The 14,851-nt window shown below is 35.8% G+C and overlaps 1 protein-coding gene across 4 annotated transcripts in view; it reads right to left on the bottom strand.

The window, feature by feature from the left end:
- The window catches only part of LAMA2 (laminin subunit alpha 2), a 599,838-nt gene that overhangs the window by 69,257 nt on the left and 515,730 nt on the right, over window positions 1–14,851 (bottom strand). For all 4 annotated transcript variants that reach the window (XM_087865477.1, XM_087865478.1, XM_045805578.2 and 1 more), the window contains 3 exons: window positions 10,639–10,755; window positions 8,569–8,751; window positions 3,910–4,064 (listed from right to left, as the gene is read on the bottom strand). In XM_087865477.1, coding sequence (XP_087721603.1) covers window positions 3,910–4,064; window positions 8,569–8,751; window positions 10,639–10,755 — 455 coding nt within the window. The remainder of the gene's footprint in view (window positions 1–3,909; window positions 4,065–8,568; window positions 8,752–10,638; window positions 10,756–14,851) is intronic.

Raw genomic sequence — 14,851 nt, 5'->3', positions numbered from 1 at the left:
GCAGCAGATTGAGTTATAGGAAACCATATCCAAATTCCTAGTGGGGCTGGATTAGTAATCAAAAGGATGTGTGTGTGGTCTGTTTTATCTTTATTTCACAAATGCTTTATAGGCTTGACCTTCTAGCTGTATTATGGTTAATTTAATCACAACTAACTTATTTTTGTTTAAAGAATGCAATGTGGGGCACCTGGGTGGCTCAGTCAGTTAAGTGACTTCGGCTCAAGTCATGATTCCAGGGTCCCGTGAATGAGTCCCACATCAGGCTCCCTGCTCAGTGGGGAGTCTGCTTCTCCCTCTCCTCCCCACTCCTGCTCTCTCTCACTATCTCTGTTGCTAACTCTGTCTCTCTCTCTCTCCAATAAACAAAATCTTAAAAAAAAAAAAAAAGAATGCAATGTAATAATACTCCTTGGTTGCTATTTAGAGAAGAAACGACTGAATGCGGGTGGAATGCATGACTGTTTGGTCACAGGATTGGTTTCTGTCCTTGCTTGGATACACCTGGTAGAAATGACAGGGACCTTCATGATGGTGTGTTGAAAAGGTGTTTACTAAGGTGTAGATGAAAGAGTGCCAGTACTGAAGCCTAACTGAACTGATGAAACCCTATCTGAGATCTGAAAGTCTAAGAGAGTAGCCATTTTAAAACAAAGGGTATTTAATGGCAGTAGGAGTTACAATTAATCTACTTTATGGCATACTTTACATATCTAAAAAATACGGTTCTCTGAACAAAATGACATTGTTATGCCCCAAATGCCAGCAATTGATCTTGTAAAGTAGCCTATTGCTCAACTCTTACACATTTATATGAAAAACCCTCTGGATTTTCTGTTTTCTGGCTTATGGTTTTGAATATACCCTCAGTACCTGAAAAATTCAGGCAGCCCAAACTCTTGATCACCAGTCCATAGCTACTAATCTCTCCTTTTTAAATAGCTTGTGTTTTGATTTCCAATTATAGACACTTCTTAAAAAATTAAAACAGGTTAATCAAAATACAGTATTTATAAATTTCTCCAGAAGAAGTTGCGAGGACATTTTCCTCTCATAAGAAGGGAGTAATTTCTGAAACACAAACATCTCTTAGAATGTTTGGTTCTATCAATTATTGTTATTTCTAATGTGAGCCCTCTGTAAGACTTCTAAACAAAAATCACTAAGCCTTAGGTATCTCTAAGGCATTCCTCATACAACATTAGCTATGAATCATTATGAACTCAATTAAACATTATTGAGGATCCCATTATTATATCTATTGGATTTTCACTGCATTTCTTTCATCCAGTAACTAGGTCATTTGTTTAAAAAGAGTACCAGCTGCTCAATTATGGAGTCAACAAACTAGAGAAAGCTACTTTAAAATAAATGTCTTTAATTTCTTGGTCATATTGAATATGTGTCAGAGCCACATTCAGAAACTCATGCCAGTTTATAAATAGATTTATAAAATCAGGCAAATGTCATCTTCAATTAGTGCAAAACTCACTTAAAAAAATTGGCTTGCTTACATATTTCTAACATCTTATAAAAAAGAAGATAACTTTGTTGTAACTTCCATTTCAAAAAAATGATTGAAAATTTCCTTGAAAGGCATGGACAGTGGTTACTTTTCATAGCATTTCTTTATACCTGTCTTTCATTTTATATTTGAGACAGGTTCTATATACTTAACATGCCAGAATTTTATCTTCTTCCCGGGGGCGGGGGGAGGCAGCACTCACAACTGATGAATACATGGCATATTTTTAGATTTCTTTACAAGAAGAAATACTAAAAATGACCAGATTTCCCCACATGATGACTAAGAAAATACGGCTAAGTGTGTGATTCACCTGAGAATATTTACTACTATTTCTTTTTTAAATTAACATTGGAAACAACAGGAGTGATATCTTAAGCTCTCCCTTTCTCTTGCTACTTCCACCTGCTACAGTTGGGACTCTTATTAAAAGTTGTCTTCTTCCTAGTTTCCTCTCATTTACATCCCAAACTTCCAAATTCATATTCAAAAAGCACAGCTTTGATAACTCGAGAACTTTCAGCTTCTCTTCACCAGTAAGGTTCATGTCATGTACAATCCTGGCTAAACAAAATTCCTTACTTTGCCTTTCAAGGCCTAACAAGACCTGGTCTCCACCGACCTTTCCAGTTCAATGTTCACTCGACCAATAATCCTGGCAAACTAGATCACTCTTTCATGAAATGAGCCTGAAACTTCCTTTTCTCTCTGCCTTGGCTCATTCTCAGAATGCTCTCCTTCCTTACCCTCCCCTCCCAAATCCAGCACTACCCCACTCAAGGCCTGGTGCAAATTGTTGTCTTTGGGAAATCTTCTGGCTGCTATTAGAGAGGATTTTTGCTTTCAGAAATGTATAGCACGTCCCACTGCTCAAGCAATGCAGCACACTATTCAATATTACCTTAGAATTATTTATGTACATGTCTTATTTCTTCTATGGTGTTATAAACTATTTAAGTAGAAGTTGCCCTCAATGTAGGAGATGCTTTTTCTACATAGGTTAAATCGTAGCTAAAACCCCAAACATCAACTTCTTTTCACTTTGTGCTTCATATATACAATAATCGTATGTCATCATACTGCCCACATGGTTTTCAGATTGTAACTTAATATATGTGTTCTCAACCCTATCTGCTTCTTTCATTTTGAGCTTATGTACATCATCTTGACTAATTTTTTGTCATTTTCTAGATTTCTCCTTAGTCAAGCATGAATTCCTTTTTAAAGTGCACCTTGTCTTAACCTTGTTTAGGAGAACCAGCTACGTATAAGGAGAGGCAACAATATACTGCTACTTGGGCATCATATTCTTGGCCACTACTTAAAAAAATTATAAGTTGATGGATTAAGAAAGGGCATTTCTGGTCATTCTAGTTTCAAAATTGTTCAGAAAATGGAATTTTTGAGATGGAAAACTTGGATATATAAAATGATTTGTATTTAAACCTGACAACATAAACTGTTATTTTTTCCTTCTATTTCCAAAGTCACCACAAGATGAATTTACTAGTCTAGATAAAATTTCACATTGGCACTTGGCAATTCTACTCTGGTTCACCAGGTTGCTATCTTTTAGGAAGTTCTTCTCTCCTAAGAGTTTTCTTTTCTTTTCTTTTCTTTTTTTTAAAGATTTTATTTATTTCTTTGACAGACAGCTAGCGAGAGAGGGAACACAAGCAGAGGGAGTGGGAGAGGAAGAAGCAGGCTCTCAGCAGATGAGCCTGACATGGGGCTCGATCCCAGAATGCCGGGATCACGTCCTGAGCCGAAGGCAGACGCTTAACGACTGAGCCACCCAGGCGCCCCTCTCCTAAGAGTTTTCTGATTGGGTTAATAGAGCCAAATTTTGATACAAGTGAGATATTCTCCATTCTTACTCAAAACAAAACGAAACAAAAGCAAAACAAAAAACCAAAATCTGAAGAAATTGTAACCAAGATAATTTTTGTTGTTGTAGTACTCAGACAAAAAATACAGAAAATAATGGTTCTCCATTGCTATTACTCTATATAACCTTGTTCGTTCATTGCTGATACAACCCCACTGGTTGGACTTTTTTGCTTTCATCAGAAGTATCCATGCCTTTTAAACACACAATAGTAAGATTTCCATTCTTGCTATTTATGCTACTCTATTCAAACAATGATAAATACATCAAAATTCCCATTTCTAAAACAGTAATTGTTGATTATTCTTCCTGTATCTTTTGAAACTTAGGGGGAAAAAAATCTAACATTTTTTCCTCCCCTCCCCCTAAAATTGCTTCCGGTTAAAGGAAATAACCAGTGATTAGTCAACAGGATACACTGGGGGAAGGCATTCCCTCTGGGAATAATACCAAAAATTACAATCAATTACTGATATTGAAAATAAAAAGAACTTACAGAATTAGCTTGTTTCCGGGCTTGGTTTATCAGTTCCTTTATCTCAGAAATGTTTTTCTTTAGGTTATCCTCAAGTTCCTTGATGGGTTTGAGTTTATCTATCAGACGATCAGCTTCTTGTTCTAGATTTTTCACAGTGGCATCAGCATCTGCAACTGCATAGAACAAGATGAGTGCATACCACACACACACACACACACACACACACACAGAGAGAGAAATGAAAATAGTAGTATGCCTCATTACATAATAGAAAGGATTTAATCTTATCCACATGACAAAGCAGGGCCATGATTGCTGAAGCACAGTGTGTGATGACAAATGGGACTATTTCAGCGGGGACTCAAGCAGACCAAAGCACGAGATGTTAGAGATAGAGGACCGACACTTCGGCTTTGTGATCAAGGTGAAAGTTAGCACTGAAGGTAGAGAATATCATGAACGTAATTCAAAGATTAATTTCTAGCTTCAGCCCAAAAGCTAACCTTAATAGAATTTTAGTCACAGAATCAAGGAAATGAAAGTGTTTTAAAATGTCACTTCATTTGTCCAAGCCAGAATTGTATTTAAATCAGGGTTCTCATACAAAATTGGTTTTCTTTCTTTTTCTCGCTGTCTTTGTACGTCTTAAAGAGAGAAGCTATCAAAATGTCTTCTGAAAACATTTCAATGTTGAGCAACCCTTAGACTGAAGGCCTATGTTAAACTTTCATTAAATCTTTCATGCTGCAGTTCATTTTCAGTTTGAAGAATAATTGATTATTCTAATCTCTATATTAGGTTGAACCATATTAAACGGCCATTTTTATAGGTTCAATAAAAGGTTGAATATCAACAATTTCAAAAGGGGTTTAACCCTAAAATAATTGAAGGTTATCACTGATCCATACACTTTCAGCATGTGCTTTTCATGGGAGGGCAAATGACACATGGAAACCAATTAACTCTATCTTAAGGATGTCAACCGTCTTACCCAAACCATGCCATTTATTATCTGATTGAGCATGTATTGTTCTGCTGTCATTGTGACTCTGATGAAAAGGTGAAACTGCTTAAGGACCAAGGCTGTCTGCCCTGCTCGGCTATGAATGATCAGCTCTCTAGTGGTCAATGGACCACTGAGAACTATTCCTCGGGAATGAATCAAAGGTGCTCAAAAGGAAGGACATTATTATTTTAAAAATTTTTAAAGTACATTATGTATGTATGTATGTATTTTTTTTGAGAGAGAAAGGGCACATGCACGCACACACGGGTAGCATGAGAGGGAGGGAGAGAATCTTAAGCAGCTCCATGCCCAGAGTAGAGTCCAAGGTAGGACTTGATCTCACGAACCTGAGATCGTGACCTGAGCCGAAATCAAGAGCCAGTCGCTCGACCAACTGTTGAGCACCCAGTAGTCCTGGAAATCATTTTTAAACTAGGCTTTGAATTGAGTATTTTGAACTCATGCTCTTAAATATTGTAAGTGATGTTTAGAAAAGACATTTAAGTCTATTATTAAGTTTAACTAACAGAGTTGCTAGATCAAAGCCTGAAATGCAGGTTACTGGGGTCAAAGCCCACGTTACATAATCGTATATTCAACACAGACACAGTTACCCCTTTGTTTTGTATACTTTTAATAAACCGGTTGTCCATTTTTTTCCTTCCTTTAATTCCCCAATATTATCCTGATACTCTATTCTGGAATTAAGAAAAATGATTTAGGTTTGGATTCATGGGAAAAAGATAAAGGGTAAAGCAAAGACTATTTCTGCTTCATCCAAGAATGCATTCTTTCCTTTGAAAGCTCTCACATTCTCCTCAAATGTTTCCAAATGAAATCCAAAGGTTCCCCGCATCCCTCACTTTTTTTTCCCCTCTTCTATCTTCTGGAGCAGTTGAAGTCTTTTGGAAATTATCTTCTTGATGGTTTTGAAAATAAAAATTCTGTGATATTGAGTCTGATACTTTCTTGTATAGTACTTTTTAAAAATTTGTGACTTTCGTCTATAATTGAGTGTATAGATTTTAAAATCATTTTTTAAGACAGATTATGATAATTCAATGTTTTTCTAGAAAATTATCTCTTTTAGGCTCTAAAATTCATTAGCATAGAGTTTTGACAAGTACTCTCTTATGTGTTAAATTTCCCCCATATCTAGTTATAGCTCCTTTAGAACTTTGCCTATCTCCGCTTTATTATTTTCAAGTAAGTATGCCAAGCATTTAAAATGTTTTATCTTTACACACCTAAGGATTCACCTCTTTGATTTATCAAGTTTATTTTCCGTCTTCTAATTCATCATTTTTTTTTCATCTTCTTTAATTTTATTTTGTCTGACTCACAGGGTTGATTACCTAAATTGCTTATTTCAGTGCTGGTTTAGAAATGTAACCACATCCATTCTCCACTGAAGACAGCCTTGGTCATATTTCTCAGGTTTTGATATGTTGGATTTTATTATTATTATTTTCCATTCTGTAATTTTATTTTTGACTTTGAAATTTAAACTATGAGATGTATAAGAGAGAATATTATTATAACCCAGTATTGCTCATTTGTTCCATCTAATTTTATTAGTTTTATTGTTTGCTTCTCCAAGTATAATTCTCTAGAATTCGAGAATAATTATTCATAAGGAGGGGGAAAGTGAGCATCATGGGGGAGATGTGATGACAACAACATACACTCATCTATTTTAGTCCTACTGCAAAGAAATCCTTTGAACTTCAGTGGCTGTGTTATCAGAAGAATCACAACTGAGTTCACTCTGTGGAAGAATTCTGTTTTCTACTTTTCTGTTGGTATCATACAGGTATTACACTAATTTCTATAACACAATTGAAGCATTTTATACCAAATACATCCACATGCTAACTTTTTGTAAAAGAAGATGTCTTTTTTTTCATATAACTAGTCTTAATACTGTGACACTGGAAAGAATAGCTATATATAAGGTTAAACCAATACCAAAACATGGTAACATGCAAAGCTGAAGCATTTGCAATAGGCAGTCAAGCGTAAAGCTACTGAAAAGTATGCAAGGAAGCAAATACATACTGATTTCTGCAGGTAATTTCATATGGAAGCAAAACAAAAAGAAATGAGAAAATTCATGAGGAAATATTTTTATAGATTTTATAAAGCAGTGATTATCAAAAAATGGTACTTTTCACAACAGGTACTAATTACAAATACACCCTATTTTAAGTCAAACACGTGTGATCAAATAAAAATCCACAAATACAAGTCAGTTAGCAGGCTATTGTTCATACTGAAAGACACTTTATTATGATGTTCTAATAAGATAGAAAACAGACCCAGTTTAATTCATATTACAGGTAACTATCTCTAGATGGAGGGTAGGATCAAAAAGTTAGAGATAAATATTATGAAGAGGCCACTATGAGTTGAGAATCAATCTGAAATTGAATGAAATAATATTTTCATTTATAAAATAAGAGAATGATATTAACTTAAAAACTTATTTTTATTTGGGGGGGGGAGATACAGTCATCTGGCATGCATTGGGACCATTTATTTGAATGGAATCTTTGAGCTACAGAGAGCAGCTAGCTCTCTCTGAGCTTATAAAAGAAAAAATGAGAAAGAAAAAAAAGATTGTATGGCCTCTTTTTCTTGTTAGAAGAAATGGCAAAGTATAAATCCTTCCTAGCTCTGAAATGCATGTTACATATGTTTGCACTCTTTAAGGAGTTTGCTCCTTAAGGAGTCATGCTAGTAGTATTTATTATTTTAAATGTAGCATCATTAGCATTTGATTTGAGGCAATGGTGCTGAGAAATCAGCACCTGATTTATAGAACCCCTAACATCAATAACAGTGTTTTTCTTATTTCACGCTGCAAACATTTGGATATCCAATGGAAATGTTAGTATATAAATAGAGGGGTAGTCTCTTGAGAGTGACAAGTACAAAAAATCAAGCATCTCCTTTGGTGAACTCACATACTAAGATAACATTGTATCACTTCACAGAATGGAAAAAAGACTATAAAAAATCATCATGTTTATTGACTACGGTTAATAACTTAAAATCATTATATGAAGTTCTACCATATTTTCTCATTAAAATGCTTACTAACTTGATATCATTTAATGCAATATACAAAAGATGTGAAGAAATATTCCTAATAAACTAGATACTTTAATTCCCTGAAAATATTTAAATAATTTAAATATTTAAATTTAAATAATAAAATATTAACATTTTCGAAATTTAATGCATTTCAGGTTGATAGCATTTTAATATCCTGTTCTAACAGGCCTGCTGGTAAGTGTGCTCCTTGACCTCCATGTTCCACAGAACTTCACTAGCTCAGAGGATGTAATTTCCCAAGTACAACCGTATTTTCAATTATACTGAAGGATTAAAAAAAAGTATTTGGCAAAAGAAAAGTATTTGGCATCCCTATACCAAAAATCATGCAGACTTTGAGAATTCCTAATATCCTCTTGACTGGAAAAAATGTGGCTGAAGAAGGCACTAGTACAGAGCCTGGGGACTTGGATTCTGGTTCTGGAGCCCAGTGTATGAGGAGAGCAGACAAAGTCACTGTGGGGTCTCCTTCACGTCTAAGAGTTAGGAGTCTAGGGTCCTTATACAGTGTGAAGAAACACATGATATAATCAAAATGAAAAAGGAGATCTTACTGTTCTTCGAAGGATCTTTTACCACAGCATTTGTTTTGGCTACGCTGTCTGCTAGTTGATTGTAATTTTTCTTCAGGCCGTCAAGGTTCTGGTGGAGATCTTTAATCTGTGCCAATACGGCTTTTGCTGTGTCGTTGGCTTGTCTTGCTTTGTCCTTAACGGCTTGCAGTTTAGCAGCTGTGTCTGTTAGCAGGCGAGGGTAGGAGGAACAAAGCAAAGGGTCTGGAGTTAGTGGCTTCCTCCATGCTTGTCAAAGGGAGGCTGCAGCTGGCCCACCTCAGGGACACACGCACGAAGGGAAAGGCTGAACTTTGTCTCATTCAGTTGCAGCGAATGAAGTAAATTTTTAGCTAAATTAAATTTTCTCAGGGACCTTTGCTATGAAGACCTGATTAGTTCTTAAGATAACAAAGTGATTACTCTAAATGTTCATTGTGTAAGGGTATATCGTGATTTGCCGCAGAACATATTAGAGAGAGAAATTTATCCACAACTCATAGTTTCATCAAAACTAGGGTCAAGATTTAATCTGCACATTCCGAAGGGGGAATGATGAATGAATGTACTTCAACTTACAGGTAGAGAGAGACTCTCAGGTATTTTAGACCACGTGTTTTTGTACTTACATTTGTTTTCAGCATTGGAAATTTTCTATGTACCTCAGTACCTTACTACTGAGGGAGACGACAAGCAATCCTGGACAGTTAGGTTTTGTTTTTTCGTTTTTTTTTTTTTTTTTTTTGGGTAATGTTAGAAAAAAGTAGAAATCATTAATATTTCCTGTGTTATATAAATGTATACATTAGCTTCCTTGATCATAATTTGTATAAAAACATGTACTGAAAATGTAGATGCCTACTAGTATGTGTAGATTAGTGGTTAAGGCCACAGGCTCCAGAGTTAAACTGGGGAGCTTGAATCTCATATACGCCGCTTTTAACAATGCCCTTCAGTGTTCTGTTTTGCTTCTTAAATTCCACATATGAGTGATTCACATGGTATTTGTCTTTCTCTGACTTATTTCACTTAGCATGCTACTGTGTCTCAGTTTGTCACCTGTAAAGTGGGAATAACACTATTCACTTTGTAGGATCACTGTAAGGATTACGTTCACTTAGAAGCATACTGAGTAAGCACTCCATAAACATTAGCAAACTGTTATTATTGTATCATGTTATTAAAAATATAAAGAATCGTGTTTTTAGGAACTAATACCAAACAATAACTTCAAGTACTTGTAATAGGTAGGAAGATACTACAGACATGGTTCAGCTGTTAATATTTTCAAAGCTGAAACACTTAAGGAACTGAACATTACCAAGAAAGATGTGCTGATGGTTGCCAGAGGGGAGGGCTGTGGGGAGAGGGGCAGAATGGGTGAAGGTGGGTGGGAGATACAGGCTTCCAGTTACTGAATGAGTAAGTCATAGAAATAAATACACAGCACAAGGAATATAGTCAATGATCCTGTAATCGCGTTGTAGCAAGACAGATGGGAGCTACACTTGTGGCGAGCACAGCATAACCTATAGACTTGCTGAATCACTATGTTGAACATTTCAAAATAATGTAACATTGTGTGTCAACTGTACTAAAAAAAAAAAAGCAAAGAATCATGAGGGGAAAGGCTCTCGTCTGTTACGTATGTATTATAATCACCTGTGACTTTATAGTAGACCAACATTTTAGAGAACAGTACCCGTGTGATTTTATACTTTCTTCCTATTAATATGAGATTATGAATAATATTACTTCTAATAATAATAACCTTATTAGAAAGAAGACTTTTCGGGCTGACACGTGGAAGAACCGTATAATAAGATGGCTATAGTTTCCTTTTTGCAACATACACCTATGGATGTCAGCTCGGGTAACAAAGCATAAGAAATATCACAGAGTGAAGTATGCTTTCGTTTCTCAAACCCACAAAGAAAAATTCTGAAGTAAGGAAACCAATATCTAATTTCCTGACAACAGTCCAAGTGTAATATCAGAAAAGATGGCAAACATTAGAACATTTTTTAAGAGTTTAGGTCAACTGACACAGTTTGCAGTGTCCCAAATGCTTACCATTTGGAATGGCTGACAGCTTCCCCAAAGTGTCATTCAAAGCTCTCAGGAGATCTTCATTTCTAACATCTTCATTTTCTAATCTGGTAATTAAGCCATTCAGATAGTCATCATTTTCTGTGAACAGAAAACAAAAAAGAATGAAACGATTTCAATCATCTCTGAGTTTACACATCTCTGATATAGATATGTAATTTCAGATTATTTTAATATAAGGTTTATAAAAAGCAGGAAAACTAATTTAATTCCTTTAATTTATAGGCATCTATCAATAAATACATTTCAGATAATATAAAATAGGTGATTATGAAATGACCATTTCCCTCTTCAACATGTTCAACAGCTATGCTTTCCTCTTGGTATCTGATTTTTATTTGATTTAATTTGAGGGTTTTCTATGGAGAAAAAAACCTGCAAAACAATCAATCTCTTACTGAATTTGTAATGATGCCCTCTTGATGACATTATTCCCATTAATGTTACTTATTTTAACAATTTTATTACCAAAATGGATCACTGGATTAACTTTTTTTTTTTAAAGATTTTATTTATTTATTCGACAGAGATAGAGGAAGCCAGCGAGAGAGGGAACACAAGCAGGGGGAGTGGGAGAGGAAGATGCAGGCTCATAGCGGAGGAGCCTGATGTGGGGCTCGATCCCATAATGCCGGGATCACGCCCTGAGCTGAAGGCAGACGCTTAACCGCTGTGCCACGCAGACGCTTAACTGCTGTGCCACCCAGGTGCCCCCACTGGGTTACTTTTAAAACTCTCAGATAGATAAGATTGCTAAGTAGAATCTCCCAACTTCAGTAAATGTCCAATTAATACGTATTTAAAAACGAATGAAAAAACAACTTCTAGCGCATTTCTGAAAAAGTGGTATTTTTGTTAAATAGAGAAAACAATATTTTATAAATTGCTCTCAAACAGGCTTTTTAAAGGTTTTCTCTTGCTACGTTAGCATGATTTCTTTAACATTAAAAAAAATCACTTACTGGAGATAATTTAATATTACAAATGTAAATTTTTCAGCTTCTTTCCACTAGTTTTTAACATTGTCCAAACTTTGGTTACTTTGTATTATGACAGCAACTGAGAGGTTCAGAGTTTGAGTGTAACAATTATATAGGGTAAAAGCTATGAAACCTTTCAAGGGAAAGAAAACAAAGATCCAATCTGTTGGTGGAAGAACAGAAGTTGAGAAATTTTGCTTACGTACACATCAAACTGCAAATGTATCTTAAGACAGAATCTTTTTTTTTAACACTATTTATTAGTGAACAGTGGAATTGAATAAATGAAAGATATAAAACTCTGTGCTTCCTATAATACTTTTCACCTTTCCTGACTGGATAAAGCAGATCGTTTCTTTAAAAAATATTTAAAAAAAATAAAATAAAATAAAAATAAAAAATATTTTAAATAGTTTTTTTTGCCATAATATTTGTTTCCTGGGGAGATGCATGCTGATCATTTAACTTAGCTCTACAGAAATGCAAAATGTAAATAAAGGACAGAGTCCTCAATTAAAGAGGAACACTGAGAAAGGACTAGGAAAGAGGGGGTGCCCTCTTGGCCTGGACTGGCAGACATTTAGTGATAGTAATGAACGGCGGTCTGTATGTGTAAGTTCTATGTTTAGTGTTCTAACCATCACAATAACTTCAAGATACATTACTATTATCAACACCCACTTACAAATGAGGAAACCGAAGCTTAGAGAATTGAAGTAAATGTCTTAAATTTGCACAGTGAGTAAATGGTGGAGTTGGGATTCAAATCCATGCAGGCTCATACCAGAAACTGCGCTCTTAACTGCTGCTTTCTGCTAGGGACTGGTAGTCAAAACCAGGAATAAGTGGAGCATATTAGTGGTGCTCTCCCACATCCAGACCTGCTTCCCATCCTCCCCGCACCCCCCCCCCGCCACGCCCCTGCTTCTTTTCTCCCTACCTCTCCTTTTATCTTCTCCTTTGTTGCCTTAAACACGTGGCCACAGTAAAAGAAAACTTGTGAGCCTCATGCAAGCACTGTATTCACACTCAAACTGGAATATTTAGAGAAAATTAGTAATGCCCACATGCAAAATGACAGGCAGATGTACCGAGTTCCACATTTTTAAGAATAATGAGAAAAACAGGAATAGGTAGATTACAATAAAATAGATACAAATAATGAGTTACCAAATTAAAATCAAGCACCTTTGACTATCATACTTAAAAAACTGTAAAGCAAAGGAAGAGTAAGAGATCACTTCTCATTTATCAGATTGGGAAAGTTAAATGTCTGATAATACCAAGTGTTTGCAAGAGTGTTGGTGGAAATGCAAACTGACGCCATTTTCTGAAGAGCAATTTAATACATTTATTAGAATTTTAAATAGACATGTATTTGTCCCAGCGGTTGCACTGCCAGAAATTTAGCCTACAGATATACTTGGGAAACTATATCAATGTGTATCTTCCAGAATGTTCATTAGATCTTTATTTGGAGGTACAGATAGAAAAAAAAAAAAAAGATCCTTGAGATCTTTTTTATGAAAATGAGCAAGGCACACAATACATATGTTGACACATACGCGCAAATTTGTCAGGGTGGGATCTGGTGTTAGGTAGGTGAGGTAGAACATACGAGAGAACCCTGACAGTACTTACAGCAGACAGAAACTAGGAATGGAACAAGAAAGTGGGTTCATGGTGGCATGGGCACCACCACGGAGGTCGTGCTGGTTAAACTGCTTCCTCTGGGCAGATACTTCTATTCTTTTATTTAAAAGAGTTAAAAACAAAAACAAAACAACAATAAAACAATAAAAAATGACTAAAGCAACCTGAACTGGGGCAACTTATTGCCACCACCAAGACTGCTGTTCTCATCGCTTTCCTGGTACCCAGCATGGGCAGGCCAGGAGAGACTAGGTCTCACACACTAGAGCCAGAGTGGCCTTGATTTGCTTGTATCAAATGCCCACAAAGGCAGTGCACCTGACTTCTCAGGGGAACTGAGCGGAACCACTCCCTGTCAGCTAGAGAAGGATCCCTGCCTTTACTGGACTTCACCTGGGAGGAAGAGCAAAGGGAAAGGAAGATGGATGAAGGATTCTTAACTATCAGTACTCTGGATGTGAAAAAGAAGACTGAACATATTAATGAGCCACTTCATTTCATATAAGGCTTTTATAGGCAGACAGATTAAACCACTGTTATACAAAAGTAATGTAAGCACATACTACAGTTTAATGAGTCTGCCTTTAAGATCCAAGGCAAAGATCTGACATCACTGAAAAACAAAGCATAAAATATCCTAGCGAAGCACGGCTCGAAAACACCAATATGTCCATTTCAGTCACTAAGATGTTATTATTTTCAATTCTAGTGCCTCAAAATATACTTTCCAAGTAATTAGATTTTCTCCTCTGTCAATCACGATTCATCTTTCTTTTAATACTTCTGTTATTTTCAACTGTTGGTACTAAAATAAAATCTTTGGATAGGCTAGCGAAAGTCTGCTTTCAGAAAGAAAGCCAGTCTGATTATGACTGTGATGGCTATATACATTCCTTGAGAATAAGGGGCTGCTCTTTTGATATTACCTGGGAAGTCTTCATCAACTAAGGAAATGGAACAGTACAAATTTTATTTCTTAGCTTCTTGATTAAATCTGATTTTTTAAATAATGAAGCATTCAAAATGTTCTCGTAAGCAAGATCTTCATGTACAGTGAAAAAAACCATTAATTTAAAGGGCATCACTCGGTTTATACTATTTTATGCATTCGAATGGCAAATACTGGCTGAACAGTCAGGCTAATTATTCAGAAGAAAGACTGATCCCAAGAACGTTGTTGCTTCTGTCTCTCAAGCTCCAAAGCAGTCATTTCGATCCTCTGCTTTTTGTACTGGGAGGTCCAAATGTGAATATTCTAGCCCCACTCTGATATCTATGTTTCACCCATTTGATCTGGATTCCTTCTTGAGGGATCCTTTCTTACACTCTGATCATTTTTTTCCAAAGTAGTTTCTGGAATTTCACAAAACCAAATCTAAACACTTTACAGCTTTGTCAATAGAGTTAGGTGAGTAAAAGCTGTATACGGAAAAGTATTGCAGATTTCAAAATGGAAAACTTGTGAAACTATTGCAATGAAAAGCTTGAAAAAGAAGCACTTGGCTGTCAATGAAAAGAGGTATGAGGCAGAGTGTATCTATAGC

Source organism: Ursus americanus, chromosome 11 (assembly GCF_024610735.1).
Source record: "Ursus americanus isolate L20-20 chromosome 11, mUrsAme1.1.p, whole genome shotgun sequence".
In the NCBI taxonomy this organism is placed as follows: Eukaryota; Metazoa; Chordata; class Mammalia; order Carnivora; family Ursidae; genus Ursus; species Ursus americanus.
Note: the sequence above shows the minus strand (reverse complement) of the source record. Positions and strands in the feature narration are given on the sequence as shown.